General features: G+C 33.0%; 1 protein-coding gene across 3 annotated transcripts; it reads right to left on the bottom strand.

Annotated features, from left to right (window-relative positions):
- Window positions 1-10,571: 10,571 nt before the first annotated feature.
- Window positions 10,572-15,281, bottom strand: LOC105769466 (uncharacterized). 3 transcript variants are annotated; one of them, XM_012590118.2, is made up of 8 exons: window positions 14,861-15,281; window positions 14,536-14,665; window positions 14,273-14,362; window positions 13,529-14,191; window positions 12,610-12,973; window positions 12,012-12,093; window positions 11,375-11,631; window positions 10,572-10,870 (listed from the first exon to the last, which is right to left on the bottom strand). In XM_012590118.2, the coding sequence occupies exons 1-7, from the start codon at window positions 15,053-15,055 to the stop codon at window positions 11,425-11,427; spliced, it is 1,731 nt and encodes a 576-aa protein (XP_012445572.1). In that variant the 5' UTR covers window positions 15,056-15,281; the 3' UTR covers window positions 10,572-10,870; window positions 11,375-11,424. The 3 variants fall into 3 exon arrangements, with proteins under 3 accessions (XP_012445572.1, XP_012445571.1, XP_052487390.1); XM_012590117.2 differs by having other exon boundaries at window positions 12,610-12,979; window positions 14,861-15,268; XM_052631430.1 differs by lacking the exon at window positions 14,273-14,362 and having other exon boundaries at window positions 12,610-12,979; window positions 14,861-15,270.
- Window positions 15,282-17,308: the final 2,027 nt, after the last annotated feature.

Genomic DNA, 17,308 nt, shown 5'->3' with positions numbered 1-17,308 from the left:
ATCTCTCTGTCTCTGTCTCTGTCTCATAATGTAAATTTGTAGAAAAGAATATGTCCAAATGGCGAGCTGTTTTATCATGACCATCGATTCTCTCCAGCAAACAAAGGAGGGCTAAAAGTACTACCGAATCCAAGTAGTAGTTAAACAGTAATGAATGCATGTTGAAATTAATATTAACCCGTCAAAGGTGGAACCATATTGGGTGCGAATTAAGGTGATTTGAGTCCTGTGTTTTGATGATTTTCCATGTCATTTTCAGAGAGAGAGAGAGATGCATGGGGAAATTCACGTGAAGACTGACAAAGCGGTGGAGGGAATTGTAGAATAGCAATGTGGCAATTCGATAACGTCGTTTTCCTTCAACAGCTGTTCACGTGATGATGCTCCATTAATTCCACGCCACCTTCGTCAACTCACCTCTCTCACTTCTCAATCCGAAAGCAACTCACTTCTACAATCAAATACATGATGCAGGTGAAATATTATTCCTAATATATCCTACATTATTTTAATTATAATGGGTATTATACGTCAAAATATCATGCGTTACGTGCCGACAGCCCCCGTTTTGTTTTCACACTTCAATCGAAATTTATACAACCCTGTTTTCAACGTCTCATACCCACCTTCTTTCACGATTGCTTACTTCAGAAACTGAAAATTTCCTGCCAATACAGAGGACTTTGACATTCAACTTTTATAACGCTCCTTTTAAAAATAAACACACGATTAACTAAACCAAATTTCAATGATGATAAAAACATAAAATCCATAAAAAAATAAAAAAGGACTCGATTTGGATTTGCATGCAATGTCCGAATATTTGATGTATTTGGAGCTTTTATTTCTTCTTCAATGGTGAAAATTGGGTGGATGTTGGTGAAAGAAAGATGATGATGATAGACTTTTTCTTTTGTTTATTATTATCATTTTAATATTTAATATTATTTTAATTAAAATTTCAACAAGTACATCACCCAAATCTAAGCACCAACCGTCAACTATAGTTAATATTATTTAGCAGTTAAAAAATCTATATTGATTAACTTTTATCATTTTTACAATTTAATCCTTATACTTTTACAATTTAATCCTTATACTTTAGTTAAGTATCAATTTAATATAATACTATAATATACTCGTAAATATTAAATAATAATATTTACGGGCTTGATCATCAGAAAATAGGGTTTTGAAACTACCGTTTCCAGCACCACTGAAATATAGGTTGTTTTACAATAACGTCAAGTTGTAAGTTAAATGAGACAAAGTACATAACCAATATTATAAAATAATATATAATATATCATCTCAAGGTAAAAAAGTGTTAGATACCCGTAATGATAAGGGGAATGATGAGAATTATACTTTTAATAGATGCATAACATAAATATGTTAGAGTGTTATAATTAAGGAAACACTCTCGATGAGATCTACCTATGTGAGTGGAAGTGTGGCCGCTTCTAGGAGCTCAAAGGCTTGACTATAACAGCACTCATGAAAAGATATTACAGACACATGGCCATAATAGTGTCCCTGGATATTGTGCATTGACTGGTGTTAAAATCATTGTGTGAGATGGTTTGGTTAATCAAATGGAATATTTGGTTCAAATGATAGTCTACCATCGATTAATTTTAAAATGTTTTCACCAAGTGAACGTTCTACTGTAAGACACATTTTTTTATGCAATTGATTTCTAAGATTATCAAAATCTAGAATATTTCAAAAATGGGGGAGATTGTTGGAACATTTTCAAAATATATATGGTAGTTCAATAGTTGCAAACGAAAAGTTATGTCACTACTCACTTGGTTATTAACCAAAAATTGTCATTGTTTATAGTGATGAGTTATGTCTTTTAAATTCAAAAGTTATGTCACTTGATTATTAACAAATAATCATAACTATTCAATTAAATATCTATTGAACAATTATGTTATTGCTAAAGATATGGCTATCTATTTGGATGGTTATGTCCCTATAAAGAGACACGAGACTTCTTATAAATATGAGTGAACTTTTATTTACATGACACACCTAAAAACATAGAAACAAAGTTTCTTTCTATTTCTCTCACCATCTTTTATATTCTTAGATTGTTCTATATAAAGAATTATTGCAGAAATTCTTCATAGAATTTAATATCCTTGCTATTCTCCCGTTAGTGCTCAGTGAATTGCTCCCGTCAGTGCAAAACGTAGACAGTCATTGGCCTTCATTATATCCTCGAGGTTTAAAATTGTTATTTTAAAATTATTTATAAATATGATGAGGATGGAAAGTTTTAGATTGTGACAATTTAGAATAAAATTAGAAAACAAAACTCATTTCTATTTGGTGGGTACAGACATATCATTTTCAAGTGAATAAAAAAGAGGCTTTCCAATTGAAGAAGTGGGAAAGGTTCAAAGGAACTAAAATGTCATTTTCTGGATGTGAGCCATTGGTAAGCATCAAACAAAAAGGATGGATGTCAATTTTGTCGTGGATTGGGCTTCATCTTCATGCATATAATACAACATTATTTGGAATTTTGGACCGCTGACCCATATCTACGCTCACAAACCCTTTTCTGCCTAATCAACAAATTTGATTAAGACAGTAAATCAAAGAATTGCACACAAATATAAGCATTTTCCTCATTTCTTTTCATAAATAAATCGTTTGATAGATCATTTTAAATTTATTTATTATCTGATTATTATTTATGCTATGAATAATGTTTGGAGTTTTATACTTCACAAGTAAGATTACGGGGCTGACAAGATATAGTATAATATTAAAATAAATAAATATTTAAAAGAAAAGACACAGAAATTTTTTAAAGTTGCTTGTGAAATAGAAAAATATACTATTAGTGTACCAAATATTAACCCATAAAATAAATATATATTAATTTTATTAATCATACTTGTAATAAAATAATTGATACACCTTTTAGATTACACATGTAACAAAATAGATGATACACATTTTTTTAATTGGTATATGTTCAGTACTATTTTAGTTTGATTAATAAAATTGTATTTATTTATTTTCTAAATTATCTTTCTTTTTATTTTTATATAGCCTAAAAGTATCATTAGAATCAGAACATTGACACGCATCTCATATTTAAAAATATATTTTTTTAATATTTAAAATTTTATATAATTTAAAAAATTTATCAAGAATAAATTTCGGCAGTTGTCCGAATTTAGTTTGAAATTGAAATTTGTATGTCCCAATTCATTTTGGACTCAAACCGAGTTCGAACCTAGACAATTATCCAAGTTCATTCCAAACATAAATAGTTTTTTTTATTTTTTATTTTGTTGACGTGGTAGCTGGCTGGACCACCACATCAGTGTCGTTAATAGCCACATTAGTGATATAATGGTCAAAAACAGAAAACATTGATCAAATATCTTAATTGATGCAATTTGAGAATTTGAGGACTTAATTGAACAAATTTTTTTGTAAAGGAGCTTAATTCATTTTTTCACCAAAATTTAGGGGCTTATATCGCTTTAGCCTTCTATTTAAGTTGTTTGTGTGGAATTTCCTTTATCTTCTCTGTAGGGGGTTCAAGAATAAATACTTGATTGAGCTTTGAAGTATGAATCCATTGAATCTAGAGGAGATTTTCAAGCCTTGGTAGTAAGCACGATGGCCATGGGTTCCTGACCCGTATCCCCTTTGATGTTGTTCTGATTAATTGAAGATTTTTTCAATATCTTTTAAATTATTATTTTGGATGAATTATAAGAGGAGGACAAAGCCCTAATGGCAATGCAACTAGTGCGACTCAAACCCAGATTATATTTGAAGCGGTGAACAGCTTAACTATCAAATCAACACATGGAATTCTTTTTATTATTATATTTAAAGTTGACTATTTTATTTATTTAATAGATATTCAAACACAAATAATACATAAGAATAATATATTTAATTTGTTGATTGATCTCTTTTGGCTCAATATTTTTCACAAATCAATTGTGGGTCTTAAAGCATCTAAATTTTCATATGCATTTTTTAAATGATCCGAGTGCCGAGTAAAATGATATTTTATGTTGTAAATATATATATATATATATATTAAAATGGAGGAAATGCATGTCATCCCGAAAGCCATTTATTCCTCCTTACCCAAAATCCACAATTGAAGCAAGGAGAAAAATATTTAAAAGCAAGGGAGGGCAGACAAATAATAATAGGAAATGGTGAAAGATATTATCAGAAAACCCATGTGAGATATCCCACTATAACTCCAACATTAGCACATAGTGGGATTACTGGGTTTCAGCCAAGGGGAGCCCCCCTTGTCCTCTCTATTTCAGGCATAACCCCCCAATCCAATTTATTTTTCAAGACATGCTTTTAATATTGTGAAACACCACTGATGAATTCAAGTCTGTAGAAATAGGTAACTTTGAAATGTAAATTATTATAAAACATTTATATATTTAAGTGAGAAAAGTCGTAAGTGTTGAGATTCGAATTCTAATCATAACATCTTATATATACCAAGTGAACCTAATTTTAATTTCATTTACCATAGTATAATAGTTCAAATTGACTAGATTTTACCATGTTACAATGCCTATGACATTGAAAGTCCAAATCAGTGGGCTATCATTTGAGCTGCACATAACTTAGGGAGGCAAATATTATGAATGATTATGTGTCGGAAATGGGCATATTGTATGTGACACAGAGTAAAAAGCTCCGGAAAAACCCTTTCTTTCTTTTTTGGTACAGTGACAAGAGATTCCTACCGCATTAGGTTTGAGTTTGATCTCTGGAGGCTCAAAAACGTTTGAAAAATTGTAATTGGCTGCTTATCTATGGAATATGGCCCTCCAAGTACAGACATTTTATCATGGACTTTCTGGTTATGACCAAAACTAATGTTGCTAAACTTGATGCAAAATTACTAGTTTCGTCTTTGTCTTAACTTAATTCTTACACCAGACAGGAAAACGTGAACATAATAATCTATAATCTTTGAGAGAAAATGACACCCAAAAATAAAGAAAATAAGCCCAAGGAGATATAAATGAATTTCTTTCGTGATGGCAAAGTGAAATATGCACCAACTGAAAAGAGAAAATCGACGGTTGTGTTACTGAAAACAAAACATTAAATTATGTTGGTTGGTTGGTCGGATTAGATTTTAGTGAGGAAAAACGGGGTCCCTCTGGGATAAGGACACAAATATAATCTCTTGGGACAATGTTCTTTTTTCCAGTTTGTCCTTTTTTGAGGGGTGGGATGTATTTCTTGCAGGATCTTGGAAAAGTTTGTCCCCATTCTGTTGTTTTCCAGAAATGTGAAAGCAAAATGCTTTGAGAGAGAGATATGTCGATGGAAGGGTGCTATGGGTTTGTTCTTCTTATTTATGGACTCTACGGTAATAAATATCGGTGGTCCAAAGATTATACATCCTTTTCGGTGGATACCATCCACTGTATTTAACTTGAATGAAAGGACCATTTTTCCCCTTTACATTTTAGTTTTTTTAATATTTAATAATTATGATTATGAGAAATTAGAAGAAAGTGTTTATCTTTGACAGATTAGTCAGATATCACCTCATTAAAAATATAATTGTTCTGTATATTATCTGATTTACTGATAAAACTATAAAGAGGATAACATTTCTTTTCTGGTGTTGTTTGTTGCAACTGTTTGTGGGTGTAGGTCATGGTTGGGTTTGGTTATGGTGTCGATGGGAGGGGACGAATGTAGAAGATAAGATGGTGGTGATTCGATTGTGATGGTAAATGTCGAGGTTGAAATGTGAAAGATTGGCCAACGTGTCACAACAGTAAAATGTGTAGGTACCACAGTGACAATTTCGCTAAATTATAGGGGTAAAACCTGCTGTTATCCCTTTTTCCTGATAAACTGATAAACAAATTCCAGGCCCATTTATGATTTTATATTTTGTTGGGCTCCCAACTTCCATTATGTGAACTAGGCCTCTGGCCCAAAATCAGTAAAGCTAGGTTTAAGTTGACCGGTTCATTACTGCACAAGATTATACCAACCTACCCAAATGGGATCCTCGCCCTCGGATCTTCAACTTCAAGACCCAATACATAAACACGAACTTAAAGGCAAAGATGATTCACTGACATATACCTCGTCATTGGCATATCTGAATAACTGGATTTGTTTCACCAACACTTTATGCAGAGACGTTGAGGGGATCTCTTGGGATGAAACTTTCAACGGGTTAGTATTGTTCTCTTTTAAGGTTTTGTTTTCCGATTTTGTAAAAAAATTGATTGCCTAATGCTATCAGAAGAGATGACAGGTTTATCAAAACGAGAATGCTTCATCAAGATAGTCAATATGTGCCACAGAGGGTTTTTTACACAAATAGGGTGAAAAAAAAATCTACTGAAATAGGGTGTCAGAAAAAATATTTACCAAAATGGGTTACTTTTTCATTGGAGCCTATTAGATAGGCGCCAATGAATAAAAAAATAATATATTTTTTTAATAAAATATAATTAAATATTTTTCCAGGTCAGTATATAACACATATAATACATAGTATTGGCGCCTGATGGGTGTCGAATCCACCAATATAAACCTACGCCTTAGTTTGCAAATTATGCAGTATAGGGAGTAGGGTCGATCCTCGTAGACCGGCTGCTTATCAGAACTGTTGCTCGCTTGACCAGATTTATGTCGAGGCAAATTGCCGTGCCCAAGACGTTTGGGGGATAAAATTTGAAAACCGAAATTAATGAAAAATAATGTCAAAAGTAAAAGTTGAAAATGAATAATAAAACCGTGAAATAAATATTAAGAAAAATTAATTAGAATGAGCTCAGCTTTAGACACGAATTTTCCTCGTCTTTGAACCGATCCTCGAAATTGGATGAACTCCTCTTTTCCAATAAGCTAGTTATAGCTACCAATGACGCCTCGGACACCAACTCTTCCTTGTGTAAATTAGTTATGGAACGTCCAATAACTAATTTTTACCGATCGAACAACCACGAAACGTTCGTGATTTAGAACTCCAGCAGCTTTGCGTTCTAGAAGAGCCTAGCTCGAACCAATGCCCTCAACCGCGTGGGACATTTAAATCCGGTTACTACTTCCCTTGACGGAACCAAACAGCAATCTCCACTTGGCTCGCCAATGTGTTCACAGAAAACCGATTAGAAACGTTCCTTTCGGAATTCCAACTGTACGTCTAACCACAATAAATCAAACGTCTTTTTTTACTTAGTGTTGATCTGACTTTATGAGTTGACAATATCATACTCTTAATCTGGAGAAGTAATAAGTACTGGAATTTTAGGAGTTAAATGGCTCGGGTTCGTAACTCACGGGTTTTGACGAGGCTAATTTCGGCCTAAAGCTAAAAATGGGTTTAGTTGGCTAATGTTTGGGGCATGTTGGTATTTGATAAATTAAATAAGGTAGAAATTGTGAAAAGATGGGTGATGTGATTGAGTATGGGGGTTGGAATATATTAAAGTGGGGTGGTTGACTATTTGGAAAAAAAATTGAAAAATGGAATTGCAAATGGCTTGATTTGGTGATTAGCTACTGGAAATTAAAAATTGAAGGAAATGAAACTAAAGAAACAACAATGCTACGTGAGAAAAGAGAGAATGTATTGAAAGACAAGAACTTAATATTTTTGATTGATGAATAAATGACCAATACAAGCTCTATTTATACTAGTGGATTTACTAAATTAGGAGCCAACTAGTCATAGGAAATTAAGGAAAAAAAATATCTCATGATAAAATAAATCCCAAAATAATCTCCCCCACTAAGTCAACAAAATTTTCAGCTAATTAATATTGGAAAAATTCTACTTTGGCCCTCCTTCTTTGCTACTTTCTTCAATTTGGCCCAATTGTTTCCTTTTTCTTCTATTTAGCCCCAAATTACATTCCTGCACAAAATTCAATAAATATGGCAAAATTAGTGGTGCATTCTCATAAATTAACCAATTAATTAGTTACATAAAATATGTAACTTTAGCATTTAATCAGCGCCTATCTGGGAGGCGCCAATGGTGGTGCCTATCTGGGAGGCGCCAATGGTGGTGCCTATCTGGGAGGCGCCATTATTGGTGTCATACTGAGAGGGGCCAATGCTCTGATTTTTCCCTATAAATACCCCCAACACAGACATAAATTTTACTAGAGAAACAGAAGAAATAAGAAGGAAGGAAGCAGAAGAAAAGAAGGAAGGAAAAGAAGAAAAAAATAAGGTATTTTGGTTTATTTCTTTTTAAATAGAATGTAGAGTCTTGTTAGTAATTTTATTATTTGAAATTTATTTTGTCAGGTTATTAATTTTGTTAGTTTTTGAAGAAAAAATAATTTTTATGTAATTTGTTTACATTTTGAAACTGTCAGGTTATCCAACAAAGTTCGCGATACAGCATGGCTAAAACTGTGGACCCCCAACTGTATGAACGAGTGTTATGCAAGTTGGATAATAGGGGTAAGTACATCAAGTGGACCTTACTGCCGTTTGCATCCGGCATGAGTACACCCCCTATAAGGTGCATAATGTAAGCTCGAACAGCCTGCATCACCTCCCATTCATTAGCAGTACTTGGCAAATGCTCAAAATTGGCCTTTAGCCATGAAAATCTCAAACTGGTAAATTTCCCCTGACTTGACGAGCGTCCAAGTAATTCATTGCAAAGGGTAGCTGGCCTAGAGATTGAACTTACGCCCGTGACCGTATTCCCGTCTATGGGAAGCCCGAGCTGTACTGCAACATCCTCTAGAGTGACGGTACACTCTCCGCACGACAAATGAAATGTGTGGGTCTTCGGACGCCATCGCTCGACTAAAGCGGAAATCAAGTCGTATCGCAGATCAAAAGTCCGAATCAATGTCGCTGATCCGAACTCGGCTAACTCTAAGTATGGTATTAGGCGTTCATCTGGCTGAAACCCTACACTATTAACACGGCCCCTCAATACGCGATACGGACCCTGACATTATTAAATTAGCAAAATAGTTAATACAATATAATTTAATTCAACAAATAACATGAATATCAAATAAAAATTTTATTACCATCTTATTAATAGTACTTTATATGTGATTATTATTATTAATTAGAGAACTCATTTCTTGCAAATCTGCAATCAAAAAAATGAATTCATTAATTTGTTTCAAAAATCAATAATTTCTTGTTAAATAAATACAAAATCAAATAAAATTTAATTATATAAAAGTTACATTATATAAAAATTAAATGAGTTAACAACAACTATATGATTAAAAAGTCAGTTATAATTAAACTTTTAATAAAATAAATTTTAATTTTTATAATTAAACTTTTAATAAAATGATTTTTAATTTTTTATAAACTTTATATGTTAAACTCACCAAATACTAAACTAAACACAACAACTTATAGCTTAATCCTAAATTACTAATAAATTAAATTTTAAATAATTACACACACAATAATTTATATAAATTACTAACAAATTAATTATAAAATAATTACAATATTCATACAAAAATTACAATATTATAATATATCCCGACATTACAATATTCATACAAAATTACAATATTCATACAAAAAATTACAATATTCATACAAAATTATAATATTCATACAAAAATTACAATATTCATACAAAATACTAATCCAAAACTATAAATACAAATTTAATTATAAAATTAGTACAATATTCATAAAAAATACAAAATTCATACAAAAAAATTTAGAATATTCATACAAAATTTTAATCCAAACTTTAAACACTAAATATAGATAATTTATAATTAATAATTAATAACAAAAAAATCACAATATCTTCTAAAAATTCACAAACTATAAACTTTTAAATTATAAACAAAATTATTTACTAAAATAATACATTACCTTCTTTTTTTTTCTTTCTTCTTCTTTTCCTCTTCTTCTCCTTCTCCTTCTCTTCTTCTCCTTTCTCTCTTTTTTTTTTTTTCTGTGCCGTGCCCATTGCATGTTTTGGGACCTTACTTATAGGCAAAAAAAAAAACAAAATTGAAGGGACAAGACATGCTGCTGGTGCAGCAGTGCAGCGGTGGGCAAAAGGCCACCATTGGCGCCTCTCTATGAGGCACCTTCATTGGCGCCTACCTGATAGGCGCCACCCGACCCGACCCGACCCGTTCACCGTATTTTGACCCGTATTTTTTTTAAAAAAATTATTAAAAAAATATTTTATTAAAAAAAATTTATAATTTTTTTATTCATTGGCACCTATCTAATAGGCTCCAATGTAACCCATTTTGATAAATACTTTTTCTGACACCCTATTTCAGTAGATTTTTTCACCCTATTTGTGTAAAAATCCCGTGCCACAGATGAACCGCTGCCTCTTCAAGTAAGGTCAAGCACTCGGATTCTCCATTGAGTTGAGAGACAATATCAATCTATTGTAAGATCCGTTAACTCTAGACGAACAGTTATTTGAAAATTTCTCTCAAAAGAATCCATCTCCGCTCAGCGATAGATATTCTAATGACAAAGTTGCAATGCTTTTGCATCTATCTGATCTATCGTCGGTACTATTACTTGAGATACTTGGGTAAAACTTAAAAGATATGAATGATATTTCCATTTCCATGGCAAGCTGTCACAGAAAAAATATGTAAACTTGAAAGGTCGATTTACATACATACATGCATACAGGATTTTATTACTCAAAACATTCAGGAAACCGTGGGAAGTCTCGGGGCATGGCAATTGGAGTCTTGCACTCGTAGGAATTTTTATGGAGGTAGCAGTGCTTCATTCAATCAAAACTATGGCGACACCATTTTCATGTCCGCGTAACAATTGCTTCTTGTGCAATATTCATCGTCTCCAGTGGTCTCTGTTCTTCAAACTGGTAAGAGATAAGATGAAACCATGTAAGTATAAAACTCTACTACCGATATAATAAGTAAAACTTTTGATTGCTAAGTGGACACACTTCCATTTTCTACATTCACTAAAAATTAAATGTAAAACAAGCAAGTAATCTTGTGTCTTGTTATTGAACAAGATGCCATATAATCAAAACTTGAAGCAGTCTATTTACATGAAGTGCTAAGCTGCCCGTTTAAACAACACGAATAGCTAATATGTTTACCAAGATCTGCAGTTGGGACTTGTTATAGAATTTGGAGTACTCTCCACATCAATGAACTCATCAATCCAATACATACATACGGTTAATTCATGACATTTCAGTTGTTTCAGTAATGATATTTCATATGTTAACACTGTCTAAACTTAGGGTGAATAAATGTTTATACTTCACACACGCACACAAACACGAAAAGGGAGAAAGAAACAAATGAAAAAAGAAGAAAACAAATCAGTAATCACTATTCCAAGCAGAAATTACCCTGCATTTCAGGCCTGATTCAACCAGTAACAGATAGATAAGCAAATGCATTAGAAAGCTTGGCAGGTGAAGCAACCACTCAATGAACTCATCTGGCGGGTTCTTCTGAAAGATATAGCCATATGCGAGGTCTTTGTAACCTGATGGGCCTGGTTGGCCAGCATCGAATTTCTCATATCTTGGGCTCTCTTCTGAGCTGATCTTAGTTTATTCATTATCTTATCCATTGATGACGATCTCTTCTTTTCCAGCTTCATCTGAAATATATCATTGTGTCAGTAATGATGAAGAAATAAGGTTTTTGGTCATTCTAGAGCTGTTGCATTTTCACCACAAATTATCATATTTAGTGGTCATGTTTGTCACTTTGTCTATGTTTTTGTCATGTATATTCTATTTAAGAGCAAAACCAAAAGTTGTGCCGGTAAAAGAACAAGTGACACTATCTACTCAGTTCCAGTTCATCAAGATGTTACATGATTGCTTTAATACCTAAATGAGCAAGCTAGACAGATAAGAAACGGAAAGAAATATTTAAATCATACTGCGAGAGGATTTTTATTTTTTCTGTATCAAGGTTGATCATTGACTTAAATAGATTACTACAGTTGTTAATAGTACTCAGGAGAAAAGAAACCTCTAGTTTCCTTATGGCTGCCTCGGCTTTAGCCTTCTGCAGATTTTCCCAGGCAGTGATTTTGGCTTCTTCTCTTTTCATCCTGCAAAAGAGGAGGAAACGAATTGATATTGAATATCTACCATGCTTGTTTTAAAGGATTTTCAATTTCTTCCAATGTCCTCTCATATTGATCAGTTTCTGATATCTGAAGATGACATGAAGACTTCAGAAAAACCTTTCACCTAACCAGACTAAGATTTACTTGTTTAAAGTGATAAGTTGGATGCAGTTTCTTAGGAAAGATCTACAGAAAAGACAAAAGGCAAATCCAACACAATCTGACTGGAGGCTCATAATATCTCCTAAATTAATCCTTATACTGCAATCATTTAAAGCTGTTACTCAAGGAAGAATGTGATTGGGAGTGAACAGAGAACAAAATGTCTGATTGGAAACTTTTAGCATGCTACTGAAGGTATCTTTTAGTGCTTGATTATAGAAATGAACCCAGAGGATGCTTACTCCAGTCCTTAAGGCATATTGTCACTCCCAAAGTTGTTGATCTGTACTTCAAAAAAAAAAAAATAGAGGCAATGTAGTAGTGAAGTAGACATACTTGGAAATGCTCTTTCCTGTCTCTGTAACATCCCATGTTGATGTACAAGTATCTACAACTTTCTTTCTCCAATCATCAACAATTTCTGAGCTCTTCCCAGTGTTTCGAGCTCTATGCTTCTTCGACCACCTAGTCAGGGTCACCCTTTCATCTACTGGCACATCTCTCAGTAATGATTTAGAGCCATGGATGCTCTGCAGTTCCATGATAGGTAGAGCTGAAGGGGAAGAGGGAGAGAAAGAAGGCCTTCCTTTGGGAGACGAGTGGGTGCTACTCTGTGGGCTCATTTGGGTCGCCATGTCTCTTCTTGAAACCGTTTGGGAAATATCAGTGGCTGCATCCTTGACGACATCAAGGTTTTCTTCTGCATCTTTGGTGAGAAAACAATTGGAAAGATGACTTACAGAGTACAATAGTCTTAGTAATTACCATAATGATGACAACCTATCTCTTGATATTACATCAAGGTTAGATTTAGTGAATGTTCATTTTGATATTTCATGGATCATATTAAGAAAAAGAAGCATCAGTTTCATAAATCTAAGCGTATGTAGAGAAATAAAGGCCTACTCTGTTCATGTCCACCAGCCTTGACTTTCACGTTCTTTAACGTTTAAACAGTTCCCATATCGAGAGGTATGCACTTGGTAATAACTCAAGAAAAAAATTTAGGATTTAATACAAGGTCTTTAATTTTTATTAAATGACAAGTTTCAGTTTATGACCACGCATCAAATATAAAGTCTTAATATTAATATTATCAATTTGGATGACAAGACAATAAACATGAAGAAGGAAATTTCCGTGATGGATCTCATAAAATTAAAAAGGCACTCATAATATCGAGATAACTGGAGTAGGCCAACGCTCATATTATCAACTAAACCAGGAATTTTGCACAATAGAGATGGAAATGTACCTTGAGACGATGGTGGATTCGCTGCCTCAGAGCATCCATGTACGCTAACAGAACGGCCCATGCAAGGCTCAGTCTGAACAGCAAATCCTCCACCATGGCTACGAGAATGAACTGTCAAACCATCAGCTGCAATTACACCAGCTGAAAAAGGAGAACCAGCCATGAAATTCCCCATATGCCCTCCATCGAACATTTGCAACGCAGGAGAGTACAACGAATAGTAAGCAATCCCAGGAGGACCAAGGGGACCACTCTTTGATTTTGGTCTTCTCTGCGGATGCACAATAGATTGCTTTGAACCAGCATCCCCAGAAACAGGACTAAAAATCCACCTCTCAGCATCTTCCCATTTTGAAGGTAAAGTCCTTCCATTGTTAAAAGCCAACAACCCAGAAGCATTCCCCTGTCTCCTTCCACCATTGCTGTGCAATGCCACACGCTCTGAACTCCAACCCTTCTGCATCCCAACACTCGAATTATGATGATAATTGGGTGTCCCGGGACTAGGAAATGCACCCAATTTCCGTGTCACAACAGAGCTTTTCTTCACAGTCCCCAACCGTGGAGACAAACCAGAGATATTATTTAGATCTAATGAAGCTGGTCTTCGCCTATCAGGATTCTTCAACAAAGCGTCAGATCTCGTCTTCCTGTCCTGACACTCTATGTACAGAATTCGTAATTATTACTTTTTGAAATATAGTAAGCTAAAAAATACAACTTTAAAAAGTAACTAAAGGACACCTTTAAGAGCTAGGGAAAACGAGTTTCTTGCTGAATCTCTGAGTTGAGTTTCGTCCTCTGTATGAGCTGGACCGTTTTCTTCTGTTTTTACTGCGTATTGTCGCGAAAGGGAAAAAGGGAGAGGCGAGGGGTAGGCAGACAAAAGGACAAGGACAGTGAGTGAATTTAAAAAAAAATTGGGCTTATTCGTTTTCTTTTCCGGTGCAATTTCGATTTTTTAACTTTTTTCAAAAGAAGCTACTTATGAAAGAAATCTCGAGTACCTTTCACTTTTTCTCCTTTTCTGGAGAGACGAATGTGCTTGGGGACTGTTATAGCTTTGTTTGGATCTGGATCTGGATCTGGTCCACCAAAACTCTCATTCTGATCTCCACTTTCTTGTCCTGCCATATGCTGCAAAAAACATTGACATTTCAATTTCAATTTTTGTTTTCCTCTTTTCAAAAAATTGAAAAAGAAAAATCAGGTAAGGAAAAAAAATGCAAGTTTATAAAAAATGGTCGATCATAATGTACGCAGTTACAGCTTGCTCTGCTTACTGCACTCACAAATTTAGATAATAAAATGTTGAAAGATTAGAGAAGTTACTAAAGAGAGTTCGGAAGCGATGGAATCGCGGTCATGAGCATCGGAAGCAAAAGAGCAACGATCAACACTAGCGGAAGCCGACGAGAAGAGGCTGAAGTTCGATTCCAGAGTAAATATAACGGAGTCAGGGCTCGCAGCTCCAGCTCTGTAGCCTGATCTCACTGTGTTTCGATCTTGAAGCCCTAGCTCCGCCATTTTTCTTCAAAGCTTCACTCCTTTAGTTCTATTTCTACAAATGTCGGCCGGCCATTTTCTTTTGTTTATTCTCCCTCTTTCTTTTTTTTTTTTTTGTATTCTGTTGTCAGATATGGCGGGTTCGAGCTAAAGACGAAAGCCTTTTTAAAACCCTTTTTTATTAGTGGGTTTTTTTTCTTAATTAGTGGGTTTGATGCCTTCGATTTGCGGGGTTTGATGGTCTTAGAACTTGGGATTTTGACCGGCTTTAAATTGACTTGACAGCCCTTGCATATATGATAATTCAGATTTAATCAAAGAGGGGTAATAAGGACTTTAAGATATACATTTGTTAGAGAAATTGCGGGGTTGTCACGTTCTATGACAAATTTCGTTTTTATATATATAAGTAGATGCTTGGTTTTATTATGAATTATTCTTTTCGTGCAGGACAAATTATCGGAATTAAATGATGATGTCTAGAAGGAGAAAAAGGCAACCGTTAAAAGGAGAATTGGGAAATTTGATCAAACAAATTTACCATACCATAATGATTGTTCCTCCTACTTTCATTTAACTTTTCGTTTTCTTAACCTTTAAATTTAATTTTTTTCAAATCACTTTAAAATAAATAATAAATTTATTATTTTTAATTTTATTATATGACATATATTACGAGTCTAAAACTTAAGTCTCACAAACAGTGCGGTTTTAAGTAGAAACTTAATTTCAAAACCACTTAAATTAGTTTAACTCTAGAATAATGAAAATTTACAATTGAATTTTTCTAAGGCATTGAAATAAAGTAGAAGTAAACTTTTAAGCGAATGAGAAAAAAGTGAACAAAAAAACTACAAGAAAATGTTTGAATAAATGCTCTCAATGTGTTTCTATTACTTTGAATGATTACAACTAAGTATTACAAATGAAAGGAAAGAGGAAAAATCTTCATTTATAGTTGAGCTCCCCAAATCAAACGGTACAATTTAAATCATATCGACAATTGAGATTAAGCATATCTACAAGTTTGAGAATATTGAGGGATCTAAACACTTTACATGATCCTTTAAGAATACAAATATTCACCATGGTAATTCTAGTTTTACTGGAGTGTTTCACTAGGCCACCAATGCTTCAAGTAAATAGACTCCTCCATGTTTTTCACGAATTAGGTCAGTTCAACTGTTCAAGTGGGTTAAATGAGCTCTATTTAATCATTTAATTATTCGGTTCGCAACGCATGATGCATACATGTGAGTTGCTATGTGGATGACACGCCAACATTTAATTAAATTTTTTAAAATTCTAAAATTAAAAGTTATTTTTAAAAATAAAAGCCATTAAATTTATTGTAAAAATATAAAAATTATAAAAGATAAATATTTTTTATTTAAAATAAAATTCTATTATTAATCTAGTACTATGTTAAATTACAATTTGGTTTTCATATTTTAATTTTTTTGTATTTTTAAAATTTTAAAATTTAATTTAAATACGACTAATAATCATTAATTTTTTTATTTAACTGAGATTATTTCTAATATTTTATGTTAGGAATATATTACCACATATATATATGATGCAATGTAAGTCATGTTATTTTAGTTAAGGGATTTAATTGTTACAGTTTGATCTACGATTGAAATTTTAAATTTCAAAAGTTTAAGGATAAATTTTATTCAATTAGAGAAAATGGACTAAATTTACAACTTATATATATCTGAGACTAATAAAAATTTTGACATAGCAAATCTAACCATAACTTTTGAGTCAAGACTAAAATTTCAAACTCCAAAAAGTACAAAAACTGATATGAACCAAATTTAAGTACACGCTTGCAATTTACACTGAGTATAGAATGATTGCAGAATTTAAAGTCTTTTATTTAGTACTAGAAATCATATCACACACGTATGTGTGTAGAAATTACAGATTTAGAACACATATGTTCGGTTAAAAATAATATACAAAAAAAATAGTTCGAAACTAATTAGTCACAATAACACATGTAATATGTATGATATTAAAATAAAATAAAATATTAAATTGTGAGTAAAATAAAATTTGAACACGTAAATTCATCGTATTAACAATACTAAATGCACTACAAGTTTGCAATTGTTTATCATTGTATTGTCATCAAGTGTTGAGTTGACTTGCGACACCAATTCACAACATTGTTAATATATACAACTAATGGAGATAATAAATTATGCATATTAAGATAAAAATGTATATAACATATCAAAATGAAGCTTTGGTTAGGGATGACAA

This window comes from Gossypium raimondii, chromosome 5, assembly GCF_025698545.1.
Source record: "Gossypium raimondii isolate GPD5lz chromosome 5, ASM2569854v1, whole genome shotgun sequence".
Classification (NCBI taxonomy): Eukaryota; Viridiplantae; Streptophyta; class Magnoliopsida; order Malvales; family Malvaceae; genus Gossypium; species Gossypium raimondii.
Note: the sequence above shows the minus strand (reverse complement) of the source record. Positions and strands in the feature narration are given on the sequence as shown.

Bases quoted from the DNA above. Each gene is read 5' to 3' on its own strand.
- LOC105769466 (XM_012590117.2), bottom strand. From the start codon at position 15,055: ATGGCGGAGCTAGGGCTTCAAGATCGAAACACAGTGAGATCAGGCTAC. The intron at 14,363-14,535 runs GTACTCGAGATT...GACAATACGCAG, and splicing joins AAAAGGAGAAAAAGTGAAAG to TAAAAACAGAAGAAAACGGT. The intron at 12,094-12,609 runs GTATGTCTACTT...CCTCTTTTGCAG, and splicing joins ACAGGAAAGAGCATTTCCAA to GATGAAAAGAGAAGAAGCCA.